General features: G+C 44.3%; 1 protein-coding gene across 1 annotated transcript in view; it reads right to left on the bottom strand.

Annotated features, from left to right (window-relative positions):
• The window catches only part of CRB1 (crumbs cell polarity complex component 1), a 163,135-nt gene that overhangs the window by 86,879 nt on the left and 56,454 nt on the right, over nucleotides 1–19,802 (bottom strand). Inside the window, exon 8 of the mRNA XM_077278086.1 lies at nucleotides 12,893–13,037. Coding sequence (XP_077134201.1) covers nucleotides 12,893–13,037 — 145 coding nt within the window. The remainder of the gene's footprint in view (nucleotides 1–12,892; nucleotides 13,038–19,802) is intronic.

The raw sequence follows: 19,802 nt of genomic DNA, 5'->3' as shown, positions 1-19,802 counted from the left end.
GTCAAAGGTTTGACAATACTGGAAAAATTAGCAATGAACCGACGATAAAAATTAGCAAACCCCAAGAACTTCTGAAGGCTCTTAACAGATGTAGGTTGTGTCCAGTCACAAATAGCCTGAACCTTGACGGGATCCATCTCAATAGTAGAAGGAGAAAAAATGTACCCCAAAAAAGAAATCTTCTGGACTCCGAAGAGACACTTTGAACCCTTCACAAACAGAGAATTGGCCCGCAGAACCTGAAACACCTTCCTGACCTGTAGAACATGAGACTCCCAGTCATCAGAAAACACCAAAATATCATCCAAATACACAATCATAAACCTATCCAGATATTCACGGAAAATATTGTGCATAAAGGACTGAAAGACTGACGGAGCATTGGAGAGTCCAAAAGGCATTACCAAATACTCAAAATGGCCCTCAGGCGTATTAAATGCGGTTTTCCACTCATCACCCTGTTTTATCCGCACCAGATTATACGCACCGCGAAGATCTATCTTAGTGAACCACCTAGCCCCCTTAATGCGAGCAAACAAATCAGTTAATAATGGCAATGGATACTGGTATTTGACTGTAATCTTATTCAGAAGGCGATAATCTATACAAGGCCTCAGGGAACCATCTTTTTTAGCCACGAAAAAGAAACCTGCTCCCAGAGGGGACGAAGATGGACGAATATGTCCCTTTTCCAAGGACTCCTTAATATAATTCCGCATAGCAGTATGCTCTGGCAGTGACAGATTAAATAAACGACCCTTAGGGAACTTACTGCCAGGAATCAATTCTATAGCACAGTCACACTCTCTATGAGGAGGGAGCGAATTGAGCTTAGGCTCCTCAAAAACATCCCTATAGTCAGACAAAAACGCAGGGATCTCAGAAGGAGTAGATGAAGCGATTGAAACCGGAGGTGCATCATCATGAACCCCCTGACATCCCCAGCTTAACACAGACATTGTTTTCCAGTCCAGGACAGGATTATGAGTTTGTAACCATGGCAGACCAAGCACTAGTACATCATGTAAATTATACAGTACAAGGAAGCGAATCACCTCCTGATGAACGGGAGTCATGCGCATGGTCACTTGTGTCCAATACTGCGGTTTATTCATAGCCAATGGTGTAGAGTCAATTCCCTTCAGAGGAATAGGAACTTCCAGAGGCTCCAGACTAAAACCGCAGCGTTAAGCAAATGACCAATCCATAAGACTCAGGGCAGCGCCCGAATCCACATAGGCATCGACGGAAATGGAAGACAGTGAAAAAATCAGAGTCACAGACAAAATGAACTTAGGCTGCAGAGTACCAATGGCAAAAGATTTATCAACCCTTTTTGTGCGTTTAGAGCATGCTGATATAACATGAGCTGAATCACCACAATAAAAACACAATCCATTTTTCCGCCTATAATTTTGCCGTTCACTTCTGGACTGAATTCTATCACACTGCATAGTCTCAGGTGCCTGCTCAGAAGACACCGCCAACTGGTGCACGGGTTTGCGCTCCCGTAAACGCCGATCAATCTGAATGGCCATAGCCATAGACTCATTCAGACCTGTAGGCGTAGGGAACCCCACCATAATATCCTTAATGGCCTCAGAAAGACCATTTCTGAAGTTTGCAGCCAGGGCGCACTCATTTCACTGAGTAAGCACCGACCATTTCCGAAATTTTTGACAATATATTTCCGCTTCATCATGCCCCTGAGAGAGGGCTAATAAAGCCTTTTCAGCCTGAATCTCTAGGTTAGGTTCCTCATAGAGCAATCCCAATGCCAGAAAAAACGCATCCACACTGAGCAATGCAGGATCCCCTGGTGCCAATGCAAATGCCCAATTCTGAGGGTCGCCCCGCAGGAAAGATAGTACAATCTTGACCTGTTGAGCAGGGTCTCCAGAGGAGCGAGATTTTAAAGAAAGAAACAATTTACAATTGTTCCTGAAATTCAGGAAGGTAGATCTATCTCCAGAAAAGAACTCTGGAATAGGAATTCTAGGTTCAGACATGGGAGTGTGAACAACAAAATCCTGTATGTTTTGAACTTTTGCCGCGAGATTACTCAGGCTGGAAGCCAAACTCTGGACATCCATGTTAAACAGCTAAGATCAGAGCCATTCAAGGGTTAAGAGGAGGTAAGAAGCAGCTAGACAGCAATTAAGGGCTAGGCAGCAAAACTCTAAAGGGAAGAAAAAAAAAAAAAAAATTTCCCTTAAACACTTCTTTTTCTCCTGCTTCAGCCCAAACAATTAACACTTTGTGGGCCGGCTATACTGTCATGAATCCCCAATGGCTAGGGATAGCACAGGACAAGCAAAGTACAAATAGATAACGGACGAGCTCTAGGGTGATGGAACCTGGGCTGACCGCTGCCCTACGCCTGACAAACGCAACTAGAGATAGCCAGGGAGCGTGCCTACGTTGGTTCTAGACGCCACGCACCAGCCTAAGAGCTAACTAGTACTGCAGAGAAAATAAAGACCTCACTTGCCTCCAGAGGAATGAACCCCAAAAGATATAGTTGCCCCCTCACATGTATTGACGGTGAAATGAGAGGAAGGCACACACATAGAGATGATATATATAGTTTTAGCAAATTGAGGCCCGCTGTAAACTAGAAAGCAGAACGATACAAAAGGGGACTGAGCGGTCAGCAAAAAACCCTAATCAAAAAAAAAATCCTGAGATTACAAGAACCCATGTGCCAACTCATGGCACATGGGGAGAACCTCAGTCCACTAGAGCTACCAGCTAGCATAGAGACATAATAAGCAAGCTGGACAAAAAACCAAACAACTGAAAATCAGCACTTAGCTTATCCTGAAAGATCTGGGAGCAGGTAGGCAGGAACCAAACAGAGCACATCTGAATACAAGGGAATGACAGAAAGGCCAGGTAAAATAGGAAACACCCAGCCTCTGATGGACAGGTGGAAACTAAAGGCCGCAACCCACCAAAGTCACCCAGTACCAGCAGTAACCACCAGAGGGAGCCCACAAACAGAATCCACAACACAGGAGTAGTCCAAACATTCCAGAAATTTAGAAATAAAGGCGATATCATAGGCAGGTCTATAGCTAGCAGCACAGTTCTAGTCAAGGAGTGTTTTTTTAAGTAATGGGTGTATGTTGTGAACTCTATTTTTGGGCTCCCTCTAGTGGTTACAAGCGGTACTGTGTAGTGTTGTCTTTCTGCAGGTTGCAGCATCAGCTGGTTCGTTATCCTTGGTTGGTTTCCTATTTAGCCCACCTGGATACTCAGTTCCTTGCCTGCTATCAATGTATTCAGTGCTCTTCAGATTCCTTGTGTCTACCTTGCTCCCAGTCTCTCCAAGACAAGCTAAGTTTTTGTTTGATAATTTTTTGATTATCAGCGTTCATTATGTTTTCAGTCCAGCTCGCTAAAATGTGATTTCCTCGCTTGCTGGTTGCTCTAGGGGACTGAGTTTCTCCCCCCACACCGTTAGTTGGTGTGGGGGTTCTTGAAATCTCAGAGTGGATATTTTGTAAGGGTTTTTTACTGACCGCATAGATTCCCTTTTCTATTTTCTGCTATCTAGTATTAGTGGGCCTCATTTGCTGAATCTGCTTTCACCCCTGTGTATGTGCCTTCCTCTTACCTCACCGTTATTATTTGTTGGGGGCTTCTATATCTTTGGGGATTATTTCTCTGGAGGCAAGAGAGGTCTTTCTTTCTCTCTAGGGGTAGTTAGTTCCTCAGGCTGGCTCGAGACGTCTAGGATTTTTAGGCACGTTCACCGGCTACTTCTAGTGTGTTTGGATAGGTTCAGATTTGTGGTCAGTCCAGTTTGCCACCTCCCTAGAGCTTGTCCTATGTTTGTTACTTAGCTGGAGTAATTTGTGATCCTCAACCACTAAGGATCATAACAGTATAGCAGGCCAAAAAGTGTTTAATGCATCGCAGAAGTGGGATAAAAAGAAGACCTGAGTACATTTTTTTTTTTTTTCCCTCCCGCTTTTCCTTTGCTGCTGTCTGTTTAGCTTCTTTCATACCCTTGAACTCTGGGTGGTTTTGAGCAGCTCAGCTGCAGACATGAATGTTCAGACTCTGACTTCTAGTGTGGATCATCTTACTGCACGGGTGCAAAGTATTCAGGATTTTGTTATTCATAGCCCTATGTCAGAACCAAAGATACCCATTCCTGAGTTGTTTTCTGGAGATAGATCTAGGTTTCTAAATTTTAAGAATAATTGTAAGTTATTTCTATCTCTGAGACCTCGTTCCTCTGGTGATTCCGCTCAGCAAGTTAAAATTGTTATCTCCTTGTTGCGTGGCGACCCTCAAGATTGGGCTTTCTCTCTGGCGCCAGGAGATCCTGCATTGCTTAATGTAGATGCATTTTTTCTGGCTCTTGGACTGCTTTATGAGGAGCCTAATCTTGAGAATCAGGCAGAAAAAGCGTTGCTGGCTATCTCTCAAGGTCAGGATGAAGCAGAGGTGTATTGTCAAAAATTTTGGAAATGGTCGGTGCTTACTCAATGGAATGAGTGTGCCCTGGCTGCAAATTTCAGAGAAGGTCTTTCTGAGGCCGTTAAGAATGTTATGGTGGGGTTTCCCACCCCTACAAGTCTGAGTGATTCTATGGCTTTAGCCATTCAGGTTGATCGGCGTTTGCGGGAGCGCAAATCTGCTCGTCCTTTGGCGGTATTTTCTGGACAGAGACCTGAGTCTATGCAATGTGACCGAACTCTGACCAGAATTGAGCGACAAAGTCATAGCCGTCAAAATGGGTTGTGCTTTTACTGTGGTGATTCTACTCATGTTATCTCAGCATGCTCTAAACGCTTAAAAAAAAAATCACTAAACCTGTCACCGTTGGTACTATACAGCCTAAATTTATTTTATCTGTTACTTTGATTTGTTCTTTGTCGTCCTACCCGGTTATGGCTTTTGTGGATTCGGGTGCTGCCCTGAATCTGATGGATTTGTCGTTTGCCAGGCGCTGTGGTTTTGTCCTGGAGCCTTTGGAATTTCCTATTCCTCTGAGGGGAATTGATGCTACGCCATTGGCTGAGAATAAGCCTCAGTATTGGACGCAAATGACCATGTGCATGACTCCCGTACATCAGGAGGTGATTCGCTTTCTTGTTCTGCATAATTTGCATGATGTTGTCGTTTTGGGTCTGCCATGGCTGCAAGCTCATAATCCAGTTTTAGATTGGAGAGCTATGTCTGTGTCGAGTTGGGGTTGTCAGGGAATTCATGGCGATACTCCGTTGGTGTCTATTGCTTCTTCCACTCCTTCTGAGGTCCCTGAGTTTTTGTCTGACTTCCAGGATGTATTTGATGAGCCCAGGTCCAGTGCCCTGCCCCCTCATAGGGATTGTGACTGTGCTATAAATTTAATTCCTGGTAGTAAATTCCCTAAGGGACGACTTTTTAATTTGTCTATACCAGAGCATGCCGCGATGCGGAGTTATATAAAGGAGTCTTTGGAGAAGGGACATATTCGCCCATCCTCTTCCCCTCTTGGTGCAGGATTTTTTTTTGTGGCCAAGAAGGACGGTTCTTTGAGACCTTGTATAGATTATCGTCTTCTGAATAAAATCACAGTCAAATTTCAGTGTCCTTTGCCACTATTGTCTGATTTGTTTGCTCGGATTAAGGGTGCCAGTTGGTTCACCAAGATAGATCTCCGTGGTGCGTATAACCTTGTGCGCATTAAGCAGGGAGATGAATGGAAAACAGCATTTAATACGCCCGAAGGCCATTTTGAGTACTTGGTGATGCCTTTTGGACTCTCTAATGCTCCTTCTGTGTTTAAATCCTTCATGCATGACATCTTCCGAGAATATCTGGATAAATTTATGATTGTTTATCTGGATGACATTTTGGTCTTTTCTGATGATTGGGAGTCCCATGTGAAGCAGGTCAGGATGGTGTTTCAGGTCCTGCGTGCTAATGCTTTATTTGTGAAGGGCTCAAAATGCCTCTTCGGAGTACAGAAGGTCTCCTTTTTGGGTTTTATTTTTTCTCCTTCTACTGTGGAGATGGACCCAGTCAAGGTCCAGGCTATTCATGACTGGACTCAGCCCACGTCTGTTAAGAGTCTTCAGAAGTTCTTGGGTTTTGCTAATTTTTACCGTCGTTTCATCGCTAATTTTTCTAGCGTGGTTAAACCTTTGACGGATTTGACCAAGAAGGGTTCTGATGTGACTAATTGGTCTCCTGCGGCCGTGGAGGCCTTTCGGGAGCTGAAGCACCGGTTTTCTTCAGCTCCAGTCTTATGTCAGCCAGATGTCTCTCTCCCCTTCCAGGTCGAGGTTGATGCTTCTGAGATTGGAGCAGGGGCTGTTTTGTCGCAGAGAAGCTCTGATGGCTCTGTGATGAAGCCATGTGCTTTCTTTTCAAGAAAGTTTTCGCCTGCCGAGCGGAATTATGATGTTGGTAATCGGGAGTTTTTGGCTATGAAGTGGGCATTTGAGGAGTGGCGACATTGGCTCGAAGGAGCTAAACATCGTGTGGTGGTCTTGACAGATCACAAAAATCTGATTTACCTTGAATCTGCCAAGCGCCTGAATCCTAGACAGGCTCGTTGGTCGTTGTTTTTCTCCCGTTTCAACTTTGTGGTCTCATACCTGCCCGGTTCGAAGAACGTGAAAGCTGATGCACTTTCTAGGAGTTTTGTGCCTGACTCTCCGGGAGTTTCTGAGCCGGCTGGTATTCTCGGAGAGGGAGTTATTTTGTCTGCCATTTCCCCAGATTTGCGATGAGTGCTGCAGAAATTTCAGGCGGATAGACCTGACCGTTGTCCACCAGAGAGACTGTTTGTCCCGGATAGATGGACCAGCAGAGTTATTTCCGAGGTTCATTCTTCGGTGTTGGCGGGTCATCCTGGGATTTTTGGTACCAGAGATTTGGTGGCTAGGTCCTTCTGGTGGCCTTCCTTGTCGCGGGATGTGCGTTCCTTTGTGCAGTCTTGTGGGATTTGTGCTCGGGCTAAGCCTTGCTGTTCTCGTGCCAGCGGTTTGCTTTTGCCTTTGCCTGTTCCGAAAAGGCCTTGGACGCACATTTCCATGGATTTTATTTCGGATCTTCCAGTATCTCAGAAAATGTCTGTCATCTGGGTGGTGTGTGATCATTTTTCCAAGATGGTCCATTTGGTGCCCTTGCCTAAGTTGCCTTCTTCCTCCGATTTGGTTCCTCTATTTTTTTCAGAATGTGGTTCGCTTGCACGGCATTCCTGAAAATATTGTGTCTGATAGAGGATCCCAGTTTGTGTCCAGGTTTTGGCGGACTTTTTGTGCTAAGATGGGCATTGATTTGTCTTTTTCGTCAGCCTTCCATCCTCAGACTAATGGCCAAACCGAGCGAACTAATCAGACGTTGGAAACTTATTTGAGATGTTTTGTTTCTGCTGATCAGGATGATTGGGTGACTTTTTTGCCTTTGGCCGAGTTTGCCCTTAATAATCGGGCTAGTTCTGCTACTTTGGTTTCGCCTTTTTTCTGCAATTCTGGTTTCCATCCTCGTTTTTCCTCGGGTCAGGTTGAGCCTTCTGACTGTCCTGGGGTGGATTCTGTGGTGGATAGGTTGCAGCAGATTTGGAACCATGTGGTGGACAATTTGAGGTTGTCACAGGAGAAGGCTCAGCGCTTTGCCAACCGCCGCCGCGGTGTGGGTCCCCGACTACGTGTTGGGGATTTGGTGTGGCTGTCTTCTCGGTAATGTTCCTATGAAGGTCTCCTCTCCTAAATTCAAGCCTCGCTTCATCGGTCCTTATAAGATCTTGGAAATCCTTAACCCAGTGTCTTTTCGTTTGGATCTCCCAGCATCGTTTGCCATTCATAATGTGTTCCATAGGTCTTTGTTGCGGAGGTATGTGGTACCTGTGGTTCCTTCTGTTGAGCCTCCTGCTCCGGTGCTGGTCGAGGGCGAATTGGAGTACGTGGTGGAGAAGATTTTGGATTCTCGTATCTCTAGACGGAGGCTGCAGTATTTGGTTAAGTGGAAGGGCTATGGTCAGGAGGATAATTCCTGGGTTGTCGCCTCTGATGTTCATGCGGCCGATTTGGTTCGTGCCTTCCACGTGGCTCATCCTAATCGCCCTGGGGGTCTTGATGAGGGTTCGGTGACCCCTCCTCAAGGGGGGGTACTGTTGTGAACTCTATTTTTGGGCTCCCTCTATTGGTCACAAGCGGTACTGTGTAGTGTTGTCTTTCTGCAGGTTGCAGCATCAGCTGGTTCGTTATCCTTGGTTGGTTTCCTATTTAGCCCACCTGGATACTCAGTTCCTTGCCTGCTATCAATGTATTCAGTGCTCTTCAGATTCCTTGTGTCTACCTTGCTCCCAGTCTCTCCAAGACAAGCTAAGTTTTTGTTTGATCATTTTTTGATTATCAGTGTTCATTATGTTTTTAGTCCAGCTCGCTAAAATGTGATTTCCTCGCTTGCTGGTTGCTCTAGGGGACTGAGTTTCTCCCCCCACACCGTTAGTTGGTGTGGGGGTTCTTGAAATCTCAGAGTGGATATTTTGTAAGGGTTTTTTACTGACCGCATAGATTCCCTTTTCTATTTTCTGCTATCTAGTATTAGTGGGCCTCATTTGCTGAATCTGCTTTCACCCCTGTGTATGTGCCTTCCTCTTACCTCACCGTTATTATTTGTTGGGGGCTTCTATATCTTTGGGGATTATTTCTCTGGAGGCAAGAGAGGTCTTTCTTTCTCTCTAGGGGTAGTTAGTTCCTCAGGCTGGCTCGAGACATCTAGGATTTTTAGGCACGTTCACCGGCTACTTCTAGTGTGTTTGGATAGGTTCAGATTTGCGGTCAGTCCAGTTTGCCACCTCCCTAGAGCTTGTCCTATGTTTGTTACTTAGCTGGAGTAATTTGTGATCCTCAACCACTAAGGATCATAACAGGTGTATGCTGGAACGCTTAAATGAAGAGGGAAATGTACAAGATGAGAGCTAGAGGTTAAATATTTTAGTTTGGTGAGTGGTGACAACCAGGGAAAGGGACTGAAGGAGATGTGAGGGAATAGGGTCACTGGTGAAGGTAGTAGGGAGAGAAGATGCGAGCCGGGTAACCTCTTCCTATATGTGACTGGTTCAAAGACAAAAAGTCAGCTAGATGAAGTGCAGGAGGGAAAAGAATGCATGATATTAGAGGATTGAGAGAAAATTTCCTGTTGGATATGGTCATTGTTTTCATTATTTGCCAGGACTGTCAGCCAGATTGTCAGTGCTGTCAGTAAAGTGTCAAAGAGTTGTTTTAGAGAGAGAGTTTCCTTCAGATCTTTTCTTTATCCCCCATATCTACTCATTAACATCTGCAGAATGTATCCTTTTCTCTTTATGGAAATTGCCAAAAACATATGGGGCCTCATTCAACATAGCTTTTTTGCCAGTTTTGGCCTGAAAACTTCTCAATTAAAGAGTAAAATCAGTAAAACATTTCTGCCATTTCCCGATATCCTTTGTAGTACTACGGCACTTCATAGCACAGAAAATTCGTATCTGCTCTGAGCAGCCTGGTCTCACTACTGAGAGCCAATACCATGTTCAGTGTTCTGGAGTGAATGTGTTGCGCTGATCCCACAAACATACTGCTACTTTATTAGAAAATTTTTCCCTGCTGCTATTCAACTTCATGATCTATCATTGTCACACTGATCTGTGCTCTGGTCAAAGTTAAAACCATTCAATTGGAGCAAAGACCAGTGTGATATTGATGTAGTGAAGCAGCAGGTCAGCAGGGAGAACTGTAATGATATGTTTAACGCTGGTGGAGTGACGGTGAGCCATCAAATCAATGCCCCCGGAGCCATGAGTATTATAACACTTCTTAGACCAGCTCCTCTGTGAGACAGTGAGAGGAACCATATGCGAGGGCCATTATGTATCCCTCAGAATGTGCTTAGAAGCATACATTTCTTGCGAAAGTATTCGGCCCCTTGGTACTTTTCAACCTTTTCCCACATATCATGCTTCAAACATAAAGATACCAAATGTAAATTTTTGGTGAAGAATCAACAAGTGGAACACAATTGTGAAGTTGAATGAAATTTATTGGTTATTTTAAATTTTTGTGGAAATTCAAAAACTGAAAAGTGGGGTGTGCAATATTATTCTGCCCCTTTAACTTAATACTTTGTTGCGCCACCTTTTGCTGTGATTACAGCTGCAAGTCGCTTGGGGTATGTCTCTATCAGTTTTGTACATCGAGAGACTGAAATTCTTGCCCATTCTTCCTTGGCAAACAGCTGGAGCTCAGTGAGGTTTGATGGAGATCATTTGTGAACTGCAGTTTTCAGCTCTTTCCACAGATTCTTGATTGGATTGAGGTCTGAACTTTTACTTGGCCATTCTAACACCTGGATACGTTTATTTGTGAACCATTCCATTGTAGATTTTGCTTTATGTTTGGGATCATTGTCTTGTTGGAAGACAAATCTCCGTCCCAGTCTCAGGTCTTTTGTAGACTCCAACAGGTTTTCTTCAAGAATGATCCTGTGTTTGGCTCCATCCATCTTCCCATCAATTTTAACCATCTTCCCTGTCCCTGCTGAAGAAAAGCAGGCCCAAACCATGATGCTGCCACCACCATGTTTGACAGTGGGGATGGTGTGTTCAGGGTGATGATCTGTGTTGCCTTTATGCCAAGCATATCGTTTGGCATTGTTGCCAAAAAGTTTGATTTTGGTTTCATCTGACCAGAGCACCTTCTTCCACGTGTTTGATATGTCTCCCAGGTGGCTTGTTGCAAACTTTAAAAGACACTTTTTGTGGATATCTTTGAGAAATGGCTTTCTTCTTGCCACTCTTCCATAAAGGCCAGATTTGTGCAGTGTATAACTGATTGTTGTCCTATGGACAGACCGTCCCACCTCAGCTGTAGATCTCTGCAGTTCATCCAGAGTGATCATGGGCCTCTTGGCTGCATCTCTGATCAGTCTTCTCCTTGTTTGAGATTAAAGTTTAGAGGGACGGCTGGGTCTTGGTAGATTTGCAGTTGTATGATACTCCTTCCATTTCAATATGATCACTTGCACAGTGCTCCTTGGGATGTTTAAAGTTTTTGAAATAATTTTGTATCCAAATCCAGCTTTAAACTTCTCCACAACAGTATCACAGACCTGCCTGTTGTGTTCCTTGGTCTCCATGATGCTCTCTGTGCTTCAAACAGAACCCTGTGACTATCACAGAGCAGGTGCGTTTATATGGAGGCTTGATTACACACAGGTGGATTATATTTATCATCATTAGGCATTTAGGACAACATTGGATCATTCAGAGATCCACAATGAACTTCTGGAGTGAGTTTGCTGCACTGAAAGTAAAGGGGCCGAATAATATTGCACGCCCCACTTTTCAGTTCTTGAATTTCTATAAAAATTTAAAATAACCAATAAATTTCATTCAACTTCACAATTGTGTTCCACTTGTTGTTGATTCCTCACCAAAAATTTACATTTGGTATCTTTCACAAAGTACTGTATTAAACCCACTGTAGTGCATTGTAATTTCAGCTACAGCTGTGGTTACCATGCAAAATTAAAGCAAGTGTTGACTGGGTCAAGTGATTTGACCAAGTCAGTTTAGGAAGACCTGTCTTGAGCTTTTATTTTTGGATCTGTAGTATGGCAGTGGGACGGATTTCTCCCTCCAGTTCAGGTCTTACAAGTGGCCCATGGCCACGGTTTTCATTTAAACCTGCAAATAAGGTTTGTGTGTGTTAATATTGTGTGTGTTTGGATTTTCACAAGTAGCAGAGTTGAAGGCCCTATGGATGTATTCCTGTCTGGGTGAAGCTAACACAGACCAGAGCCAGCGACATGGACAACCACGATAGCAAGTGACACTGAACTTTATTGCGTATTCCTGGTTGCGGTTCCTGGTGAGCAATTTCACGCGTGTAGTGTTTGGACAATATAGGATGTTTTATTTAACTTGCCTGGGTCACTGTCACTAAATTCACTGGCCTTACACCTCACAAAAAGTGTAATCTCGTAAGCTATCATGAGATCTCTGTTGAGTGAGAAGAGAGACTAGGAAGTGTTACCATGTATGTGGCTCCTAGGGACATCCCTCTACTATATTAGAAGACTGCTCACTGCGCTCCACCGCCCTTCACCAGCGGTAAGTACATTACAATTTTCCCTACCGCTCTGCAGTTTTCATATCAATAACACTATTGCACTGTTCTGTCCTCTGATGAGAGCGTTTTCACTGTGATCAGTGCACAGAGCAGTGTGACAATGATGGAAAGCGACTAGTGATGAGTGAACGGACTCGGATAAGGTGTTACCTGCGCACGCTCATGTCATAATCGAGTATTTCAGGCATGCTCGTAAAAAATGCTCATGTTGTTGCGGATGTTCGACAGCCACAACACACGCAAGGATTGCCTAACAAACATTGAGCCTTTTTTTTAGCACCCCGAAAATACTTGATTAGGACACAAGCGTGCTCGGATGACAACTTAACGGAGCATGCTCGCTCATCACTATTAGCGACACTAACGAGCACCAGAAAAAATCTTCTAATAAAGCAGCACTGTCCTAAGGAGCAGTGCAATTCTGGTCTCTCTTCCTGCGCATGTGAACTGAAAATATGCACCGTGCAGAGGGATCAGTGAGAAGCCATGACATCCCTAAGATGGAGCGCGCTTCCATAGAAAAACAGTTAGATAAAGCAAAGGTTTCTAGAAAGATACGGATTAAAAGTTTATTACTATGTAACGTCGGAGTTTGCTGTATATGAAACCTCTGAATTATTGCTATGCAAAAAAATATTACTATTATATTATATTATTACATTATTTTGAGAAATAAAAAGCAGATCATTTATTTAAAGTGTCTTTTAAGTCCATATTTTCTAGCTGGGTCAAGTAACCTTGAATGTGCTTATGTGTAAAGACATTGTACTTACATTCATATCCTCCAGGTACGAGTTGGCAGACAGACCCAGGAGGACACTGAGTGAGCTGGCACCACTTATGGCTGTCACATGAAGAACACAAGCAATCATTGCCAGCTCTGCCATCACAAGTACTTCCATTCTCACAAAGGCTGGGCTAACAACAAGAGATAGGTTGTTAGGTATTTTCTTCATGTATACACATTAGAAACAAGCACATTGATCACTACTGTACACTGATTTTCTAAAATGATGAGCATCCTGATTTGTTACACATTTGACACGCAGAGAATTTATTCTGCAATATCTAGCCCGTATTTAAACTTATTATTTTCTGGGACTGGCTATGAACAGTTCATTTTAGTAAAATGTCTAGTTTAGTAAATAATTGTATTTTTCATGAAATAATTCTGGAACATCTTTTATGAGAACTCTACTTCTGCCATTCCTCTCTAATTACTCCTAGATTATTATTATTTTTTACATGACAACTAGTGTCACCTGTTGGCAGGGCCGGACTGGCCATAGGGCAGTTCTGGCAAATGCCAGAAGGGCCGGTGGCAGTAGTGGGCCGCTCGATCCGTTATTGGTGTCAGGGAAGTCGGTACTATAAATAGTTACAACTTGCGATAAAGGTAAAGGACCTTCGGTGATGTCACTACTCACGAGCATGTGATCAGTCACATGCATGAGTAGGCGGGATTAGAATACCAGCAGCCGGAGGTCACATGATCAATTCCTGACAGAGAAGAGAACGATGTGATGCACTCTGCACTCACTGCAGTGTCTTCCGGGATGAGGCACCGCAGGACAGTGAAAATGTGTGCGGGTGCTGCGGGGTAGAACTCATTAACAGAAGAAAAAAAATGTGACAAAACCAGCTCACCTACTAGGCATTTGTTGTGGGGAAGCCCGGATAACGTGCAGTCTTCACGTAAAGTAATAGAACAAATAGAAGAAAAAATCCAGCTTCCAAAAATATCAAAATTTATTGAAGATAAAATCCAAGATCCAAAAACATGGTTCACAGGAGAAGAAATGGCAGCATGCTACATGTTTCGAACAATAAGTTCTTTTTCAAAGCTTTGAAACATGTAGCATGCTGCCATTTCTTCTCCTGTGAACCATGTTTTTGGATCTTGGATTTTATCTTCAATAAATTTTGATATTTTTGGAAGCTGGATTTTTCTTCTATTTGTTCTAGAACTCATTAACCCCTGCAGCGCCAGACAGGAGTGTAAAGGTGTCGCAATAGTGGCTGCTGCAAGACCTAATAGGAGCCACTGAGCCAGCATCGGTTGTGCAGTGCGAGGAGCTGTGGTGGTGAACTACAGCCAGGTACGTACCACGGTACCAGGGACAGGGAGGGAGCCTCTGCATGCCAAGCACAAGCACATTCTATGGGGGCTGCCTGCATTACATTCTATGGGGACTGCCTGCATTACATTCTATGGGGGCTGCCTGCATTACATTCTATGGGGCTGGCTGCATTCCATTCCATTGGCCTGTGCTGCATTACATTCTATGGGGCTGGCTGCATTCCACTCTATGGGAGCTGTGCTGCATTATATTCTATGGGGCTGGCTGCATTCCATTCTGTGGGCCTGTGCTACATTATATTCTATGGGGCTGGCTGCATTCCATTCCATGGGCCTGTGCTGCATTATATTCTGTGGGGCTGGCTGCATTCCATTCCATGGGCCTGTGCTGCATTATATTCTATGGGGGCTGGCTGCATTCCATTCCATGGGCCTGTGCTGCATTATATTCTATGGGGCTGGCTGCATTCCTTTCCATGGGCCTGTGCTGCATTATATTCTATGGGGCTGGCTGCATTCCATTCCATGGGCCTGTGCTGCATTATATTCTATGAAGCTGGCTGCATTCCATTCTATGGGGCTGCCTGCATTACATTCTATGGGGCTGGCTGCATTCCATTCCATTGGCCTGTGCTGCATTATATTCTATGGGGCTGGCTGCATTCCATTCCATGGGCCTGTGCTGCATTATATTCTATGGGGCTGTGCTGCATTATATTCTATGGGGGCTGTGCTGCATTACATTCTATGGGGGCTGCCTGCATTACATTCTATGGGGGCTGTGCTGCATTATATTGTATGGTGGCTGCCTGCATTACATTCTATGGGGCTGGCTGCATTCCATTCCATTGGCCTGTGCTGCATTACATTCTATGGGGCTGGCTGCATTCCATTCCATGGGCCTGTGCTGCATTTTATTCTATGGGGCTGGCTGCATTCCATTCTATGGGAGCTGTGCTGCATTATATTCTATGGGGCTGGCTGCATTCCATTCTATGGGGGCTGCCTGCATTACATTCTATGGGGCTGGCTGCATTCCATTCCATTGGCCTGTGCTGCATTATATTCTATGGGGCTGGCTGCATTCCATTCCATGGGCCTGTGCTGCATTATATTCTATGGGGGCTGTGCTGCATTACATTCTATGGGGGCTGTGCTGCATTACATTCTATGGGGGCTGGCTGTATTACATTCTATGGGGGCTGTGCTGCATTACATTCTATGGGGGCTGTGCTGCATTACATTCTATGGGGGCTGGCTGTATTACATTCTATGGGGGCTGTGCTGCATTACATTCTATGGGGGCTGTGCTGCATTAAATTCTATGGGGCTGGCTGCATTACATTCTATGGGGGCTGTGCTGTATTACATTCTATGGGGCTGGCTGCATTACATTCTATGGGGGCTGTGCTGCATTACATTCTATGGGGGCTGGCTGTATTACATTCTATGGGGGGCTGTGCTGCATTACATTCTATGGGGGCTGTGCTGCATTACATTCTATGGGGGCTGGCTGTATTACATTCTATGGGGGCTGTGCTGCATTACATTCTATGGGGGCTGTGCTGCATTAAATTCTATGGGGCTGGCTGCATTACATTCTATGGGGGCTGTGCTGTATTACATTCTATGGGGCTGGCTGCATTACATTCTATGGGGCCTGTGCAGCATTACATTCTATGGGGGCTGTGCTGTATTACATTCTATGGGGACTGAGCTGTAATGCTGGATACAGCTGTAATTATATGTTATATAGTCCTGTTACACTCCCCTCGGTTCTTGTAACCTACAAGTGTACAAAGATATTATACAGTCACCATGCGACAAGTGGGCCTGTGTGACTGCAAATGCCAGGGCTGAATTTTAGTCCCAGTCCGGCCCTGCCTGTTGGGAGTGTGTTCCTGCACACCATGACCATGTGCAACCAGTGCTCCCAGTGCTGACTCTGTAGGGATGCACCACTTAACATGAGGAATGGTACTACCCAGTTGTCAATTTATTCACAACTATTAAGTGGGAAGAACAGAGGAAGGTAAGAACAGAGAGCTTTAATAAAATATACTGCAGAATTGTTATTTCATTGAGAGTCCCTGGATTCTGTAAAACAAAAATATCATTAGGAGAGACACGTCGTTTTAAACTCACTTGCTCTATATTTGCTCTATATTTATAGCGGTTCAACAGGAATAAAAAAAACTAAAGGAAATGTAATAATACATAATTTACTATAATTGCCTTTTATTTGCAAATTATTTATTTGTTTTTTCTAAGGAGGTAATCAGTCTAGAATAAAATGGCAGATGACTTGACACACTCACAGAAACCTGCCTACCTGAGCTAATACTAGACATACAAGGAATGCTGATGTAAGAAGAGGCTTCTCACACTGCTTTCCACTATGTCTATCTGATCTAATACCTGGAGCACTGAGGTAAAAATAAGCTACTCACAATACTGTTAATCTTATCTTTCTGATCTAATACTGGATATACCTGGAATACTGAGGTAAGAAGAGGCTGCTCACACTGCTGTCCACCCTGTTATTCTGATGTATTGCTTGGGAAACCAGGAGTAATGACGTAAGAAGAGGCTGCTCACACTGCTGTCTGAACTCGGTAATTATAGGCCAGTAAGCTTAACCTCTACTGTGGGTAAAATCCTGGAGGGCATTCTAAGGGATGCTATACTGGAGTATCTGAAGAGGAATAACCTCATGACCCAGTATCAGCACGGGTTTACTAGGGACCGTTCCTGTCAGACAAATCTGATCAATTTCTATCAAGAGGTAAGTTCCGGACTGGACCAAAGGAAAGCAGTGGACATAGTGTATATGGACTTTTCAAAAGCTTTTGATATGGTGCCACACAAAAGGTTGATACATAAAATGAGAATAATGGGGATAGGGGAAAATATGTGTAAGTGGGTTAAGAGCTGGGTCAGGGATAGGAAACAAAGGGTGGTTATTAATGGAGCACACACGGACTGGGCCCCGGTTAGCAGTGGGGTACCACAGGGGTCAGTATTGGGCCCTCTTCTTTTTAACATATTTATTAATGACCTTGTAGGGGGCATACAGAGCAGAATTTCAATATTTGCAGATGACACTAAACTCTGCAGGGTAATCAATGCAGAGAAGGACAATTTTATATTTTATATTTTATATAGGATGATTTATGTAAACTAGAAGCTTGGGCTGACAAATGGCAAATGAGCTTTAATGGGGATAAATGTAAGGTCATGCACTTGGGTAGAAGTAATAAGATGTATAACGATGTGCTTAATTCTAAAACTCTGGGCAAAACCGTTAATGAAAAAGACCTGGGTGTATGGGTGGATGACACATTTAGAGGCCAGTGTCAGGCAGCTGCTACAAAGGCAAATAAAATAATGGGATGCATTAAAAGAGGCATAGATGCTCATGAGGGGAACATAATTTTACATCTATACAAGTCACTAGTGCGACCACACTTAGGCCACGTTCACACGCTGCGGGTTCCTCTGCGGGTTAATCCCGCAGCGGAATTGAAAATCTGCAGGGCAAAACCGCTGCGGTTATCCCTGCAGATTTATCGCGGTTTGTTCCGCGGTTTCCGCTGCGGGATTACTGCTGTACTATTGATGCTGCATATGCAGCAATATGCAGCATCAATAGTAATGTAAAAAATAATAAAAATTGGCTATACTCACCCTCTGACGTCGCGATCTCCCCGATGCTGCAAGCAGCTGTGCCGACAAGGACCTTCGTGACGTCACGGTCATGTGACCACGGCGTCATCACGGTCATGTGACCGCGACGTCACCACAGGTCCTGTTCGGCACAGCAACTGAGACCGGACGCCGCGGGCAGCGCAGAGAGGTGAGTATAGCATGATTTTTTATTTTAATTCTTTTTTTTTACACCCAAATATGGTTCCCAGGGCCTGGAGGAGAGTCTCCTCTCCTCCACCCCGGGTACCACCCGCACATTATCCGCTTAACTTCCCGCAACGTGGGCACAGCCCCATGCGGGAAGTTAGCGGTTCAATGCATTTCTATGGGTGCAGAATCGCTGCGATTCTGCACCAAGAAGTGACATGGTCCTTCTTTTTTTCTGCAGAAAATCCGCGCGGATTTTCCACAGAAAAAAAGGATCGTCGGCACAGCGGGTTTTGTTTTCCATTAGGTTACATTGTACTGTAACCTACATGGAAAAAAGATGCGGACCCGCAGCTGCAAAACAGCTGCGGGTCCGCAGCAAAACCCGCAGCGTGTGAACATAGCCTTAGAATACTATGCACAGTTCTGGTCTCCGGTGTATAAGAAAGACATAGCTGAACTAGAGCGGGTGCAGATAAGAGCGACCAAGGTTATTAGAGGACTGGGGGGTCTGCAATACCAAGATAGGTTATTACACTTGGGGCTATTTAGTTTGGAAAAATGAAGGCTAAGGGGTGATCTTATCTTAATGTATAAGTACAGTGGGGCAAAAAAGTATTTAGTCAGTCAGCAATAGTGCAAGTTCCACCACTTAAAAAGATGAGAGGCGTCTGTAATTTACATCATAGGTAGACCTCAACTATGGGAGACAAACTGAGAAAAAAAAATCCAGAAAATCACATTGTCTGTTTTTTTATCATTTTATTTGCATATTATGGTAGAAAATAAGTATTTGGTCAGAAACAAACAATCAAGATTTCTGGCTCTCACAGACCTGTAACTTCTTCTTTAAGAGTCTCCTCTTTCCTCCACTCATTACTAGTGTTGAGCATTCCGATACCGCAAGTATCGGGTATCGGCCGATACTTGCGGTATCGGAATTCCGATACCGGGATTCCGATACTTGCCGCGTATCGGATACCGGAATCGGAAGTTCTAAGATTCAAAAAGCAGAAATTCAGCCAATGAGATTGATTCCAAGTGTGGGCACATCCTGTTTAGCATGGAGGGCATGAAACTACTGGCAAGGCTGTGATTGGCTGGTGTAATGATGTCATGATGCAGTTTAAAAGTCGCTGGCGCCATTTTGCGATCACTCTGCTGTGAATTCAGTTAGTGACAGGACGCTGTTTGCTGACTGAGGGACAGTTTAGAGATAGCGATTTGCTTCTTTGTGCTTTCCAAAGGCTAATTTAGCAACCGCTGTGTTCACCTACTATTCACCTTGCTTTTGCCTTGTAGCGCTGTTTTCACAGCGATCTGCAGGGTCTGTGTGTGTGTGTGTGTGAGTGCAGCCCAGTCTCCAGTCTGAGTGCAGCCACATAGGCCATCCATAGTTGGTTGTATTCAGTTCAGGGAGGGTGGTTCATTGCCTCATACTGTTCCTTTTTTTTTTTTTTTTCCCAAGTAGTGTAGTCTGCTGCTAATTTATTCAAAAAAATCCTATTAGTGTCTTTCCACCCGTCTCCAGCTAATTTGTGGAAAAACACTACATAGGATAAAGTAGAGGAGGGTTTTTGGGCCTTGCAGCGCCGTTTACGGCTGTCTGCACGGTCTCCGTGTGACTGCAGCTCGCCCTGTAATCTGTGAGCAGCTGTAGCCTGGTTGTCTCCAGCTCAGGGTTTTTCACTGCGTCATACCGCCAAATCAATTTTCTTTTTTTTCAAAGTAGTGTAGTCTGCTGCTAA

The sequence above is a fragment of the Ranitomeya variabilis genome, chromosome 8 (genome assembly GCF_051348905.1).
Source record: "Ranitomeya variabilis isolate aRanVar5 chromosome 8, aRanVar5.hap1, whole genome shotgun sequence".
In the NCBI taxonomy this organism is placed as follows: Eukaryota; Metazoa; Chordata; class Amphibia; order Anura; family Dendrobatidae; genus Ranitomeya; species Ranitomeya variabilis.
Note: the sequence above shows the minus strand (reverse complement) of the source record. Positions and strands in the feature narration are given on the sequence as shown.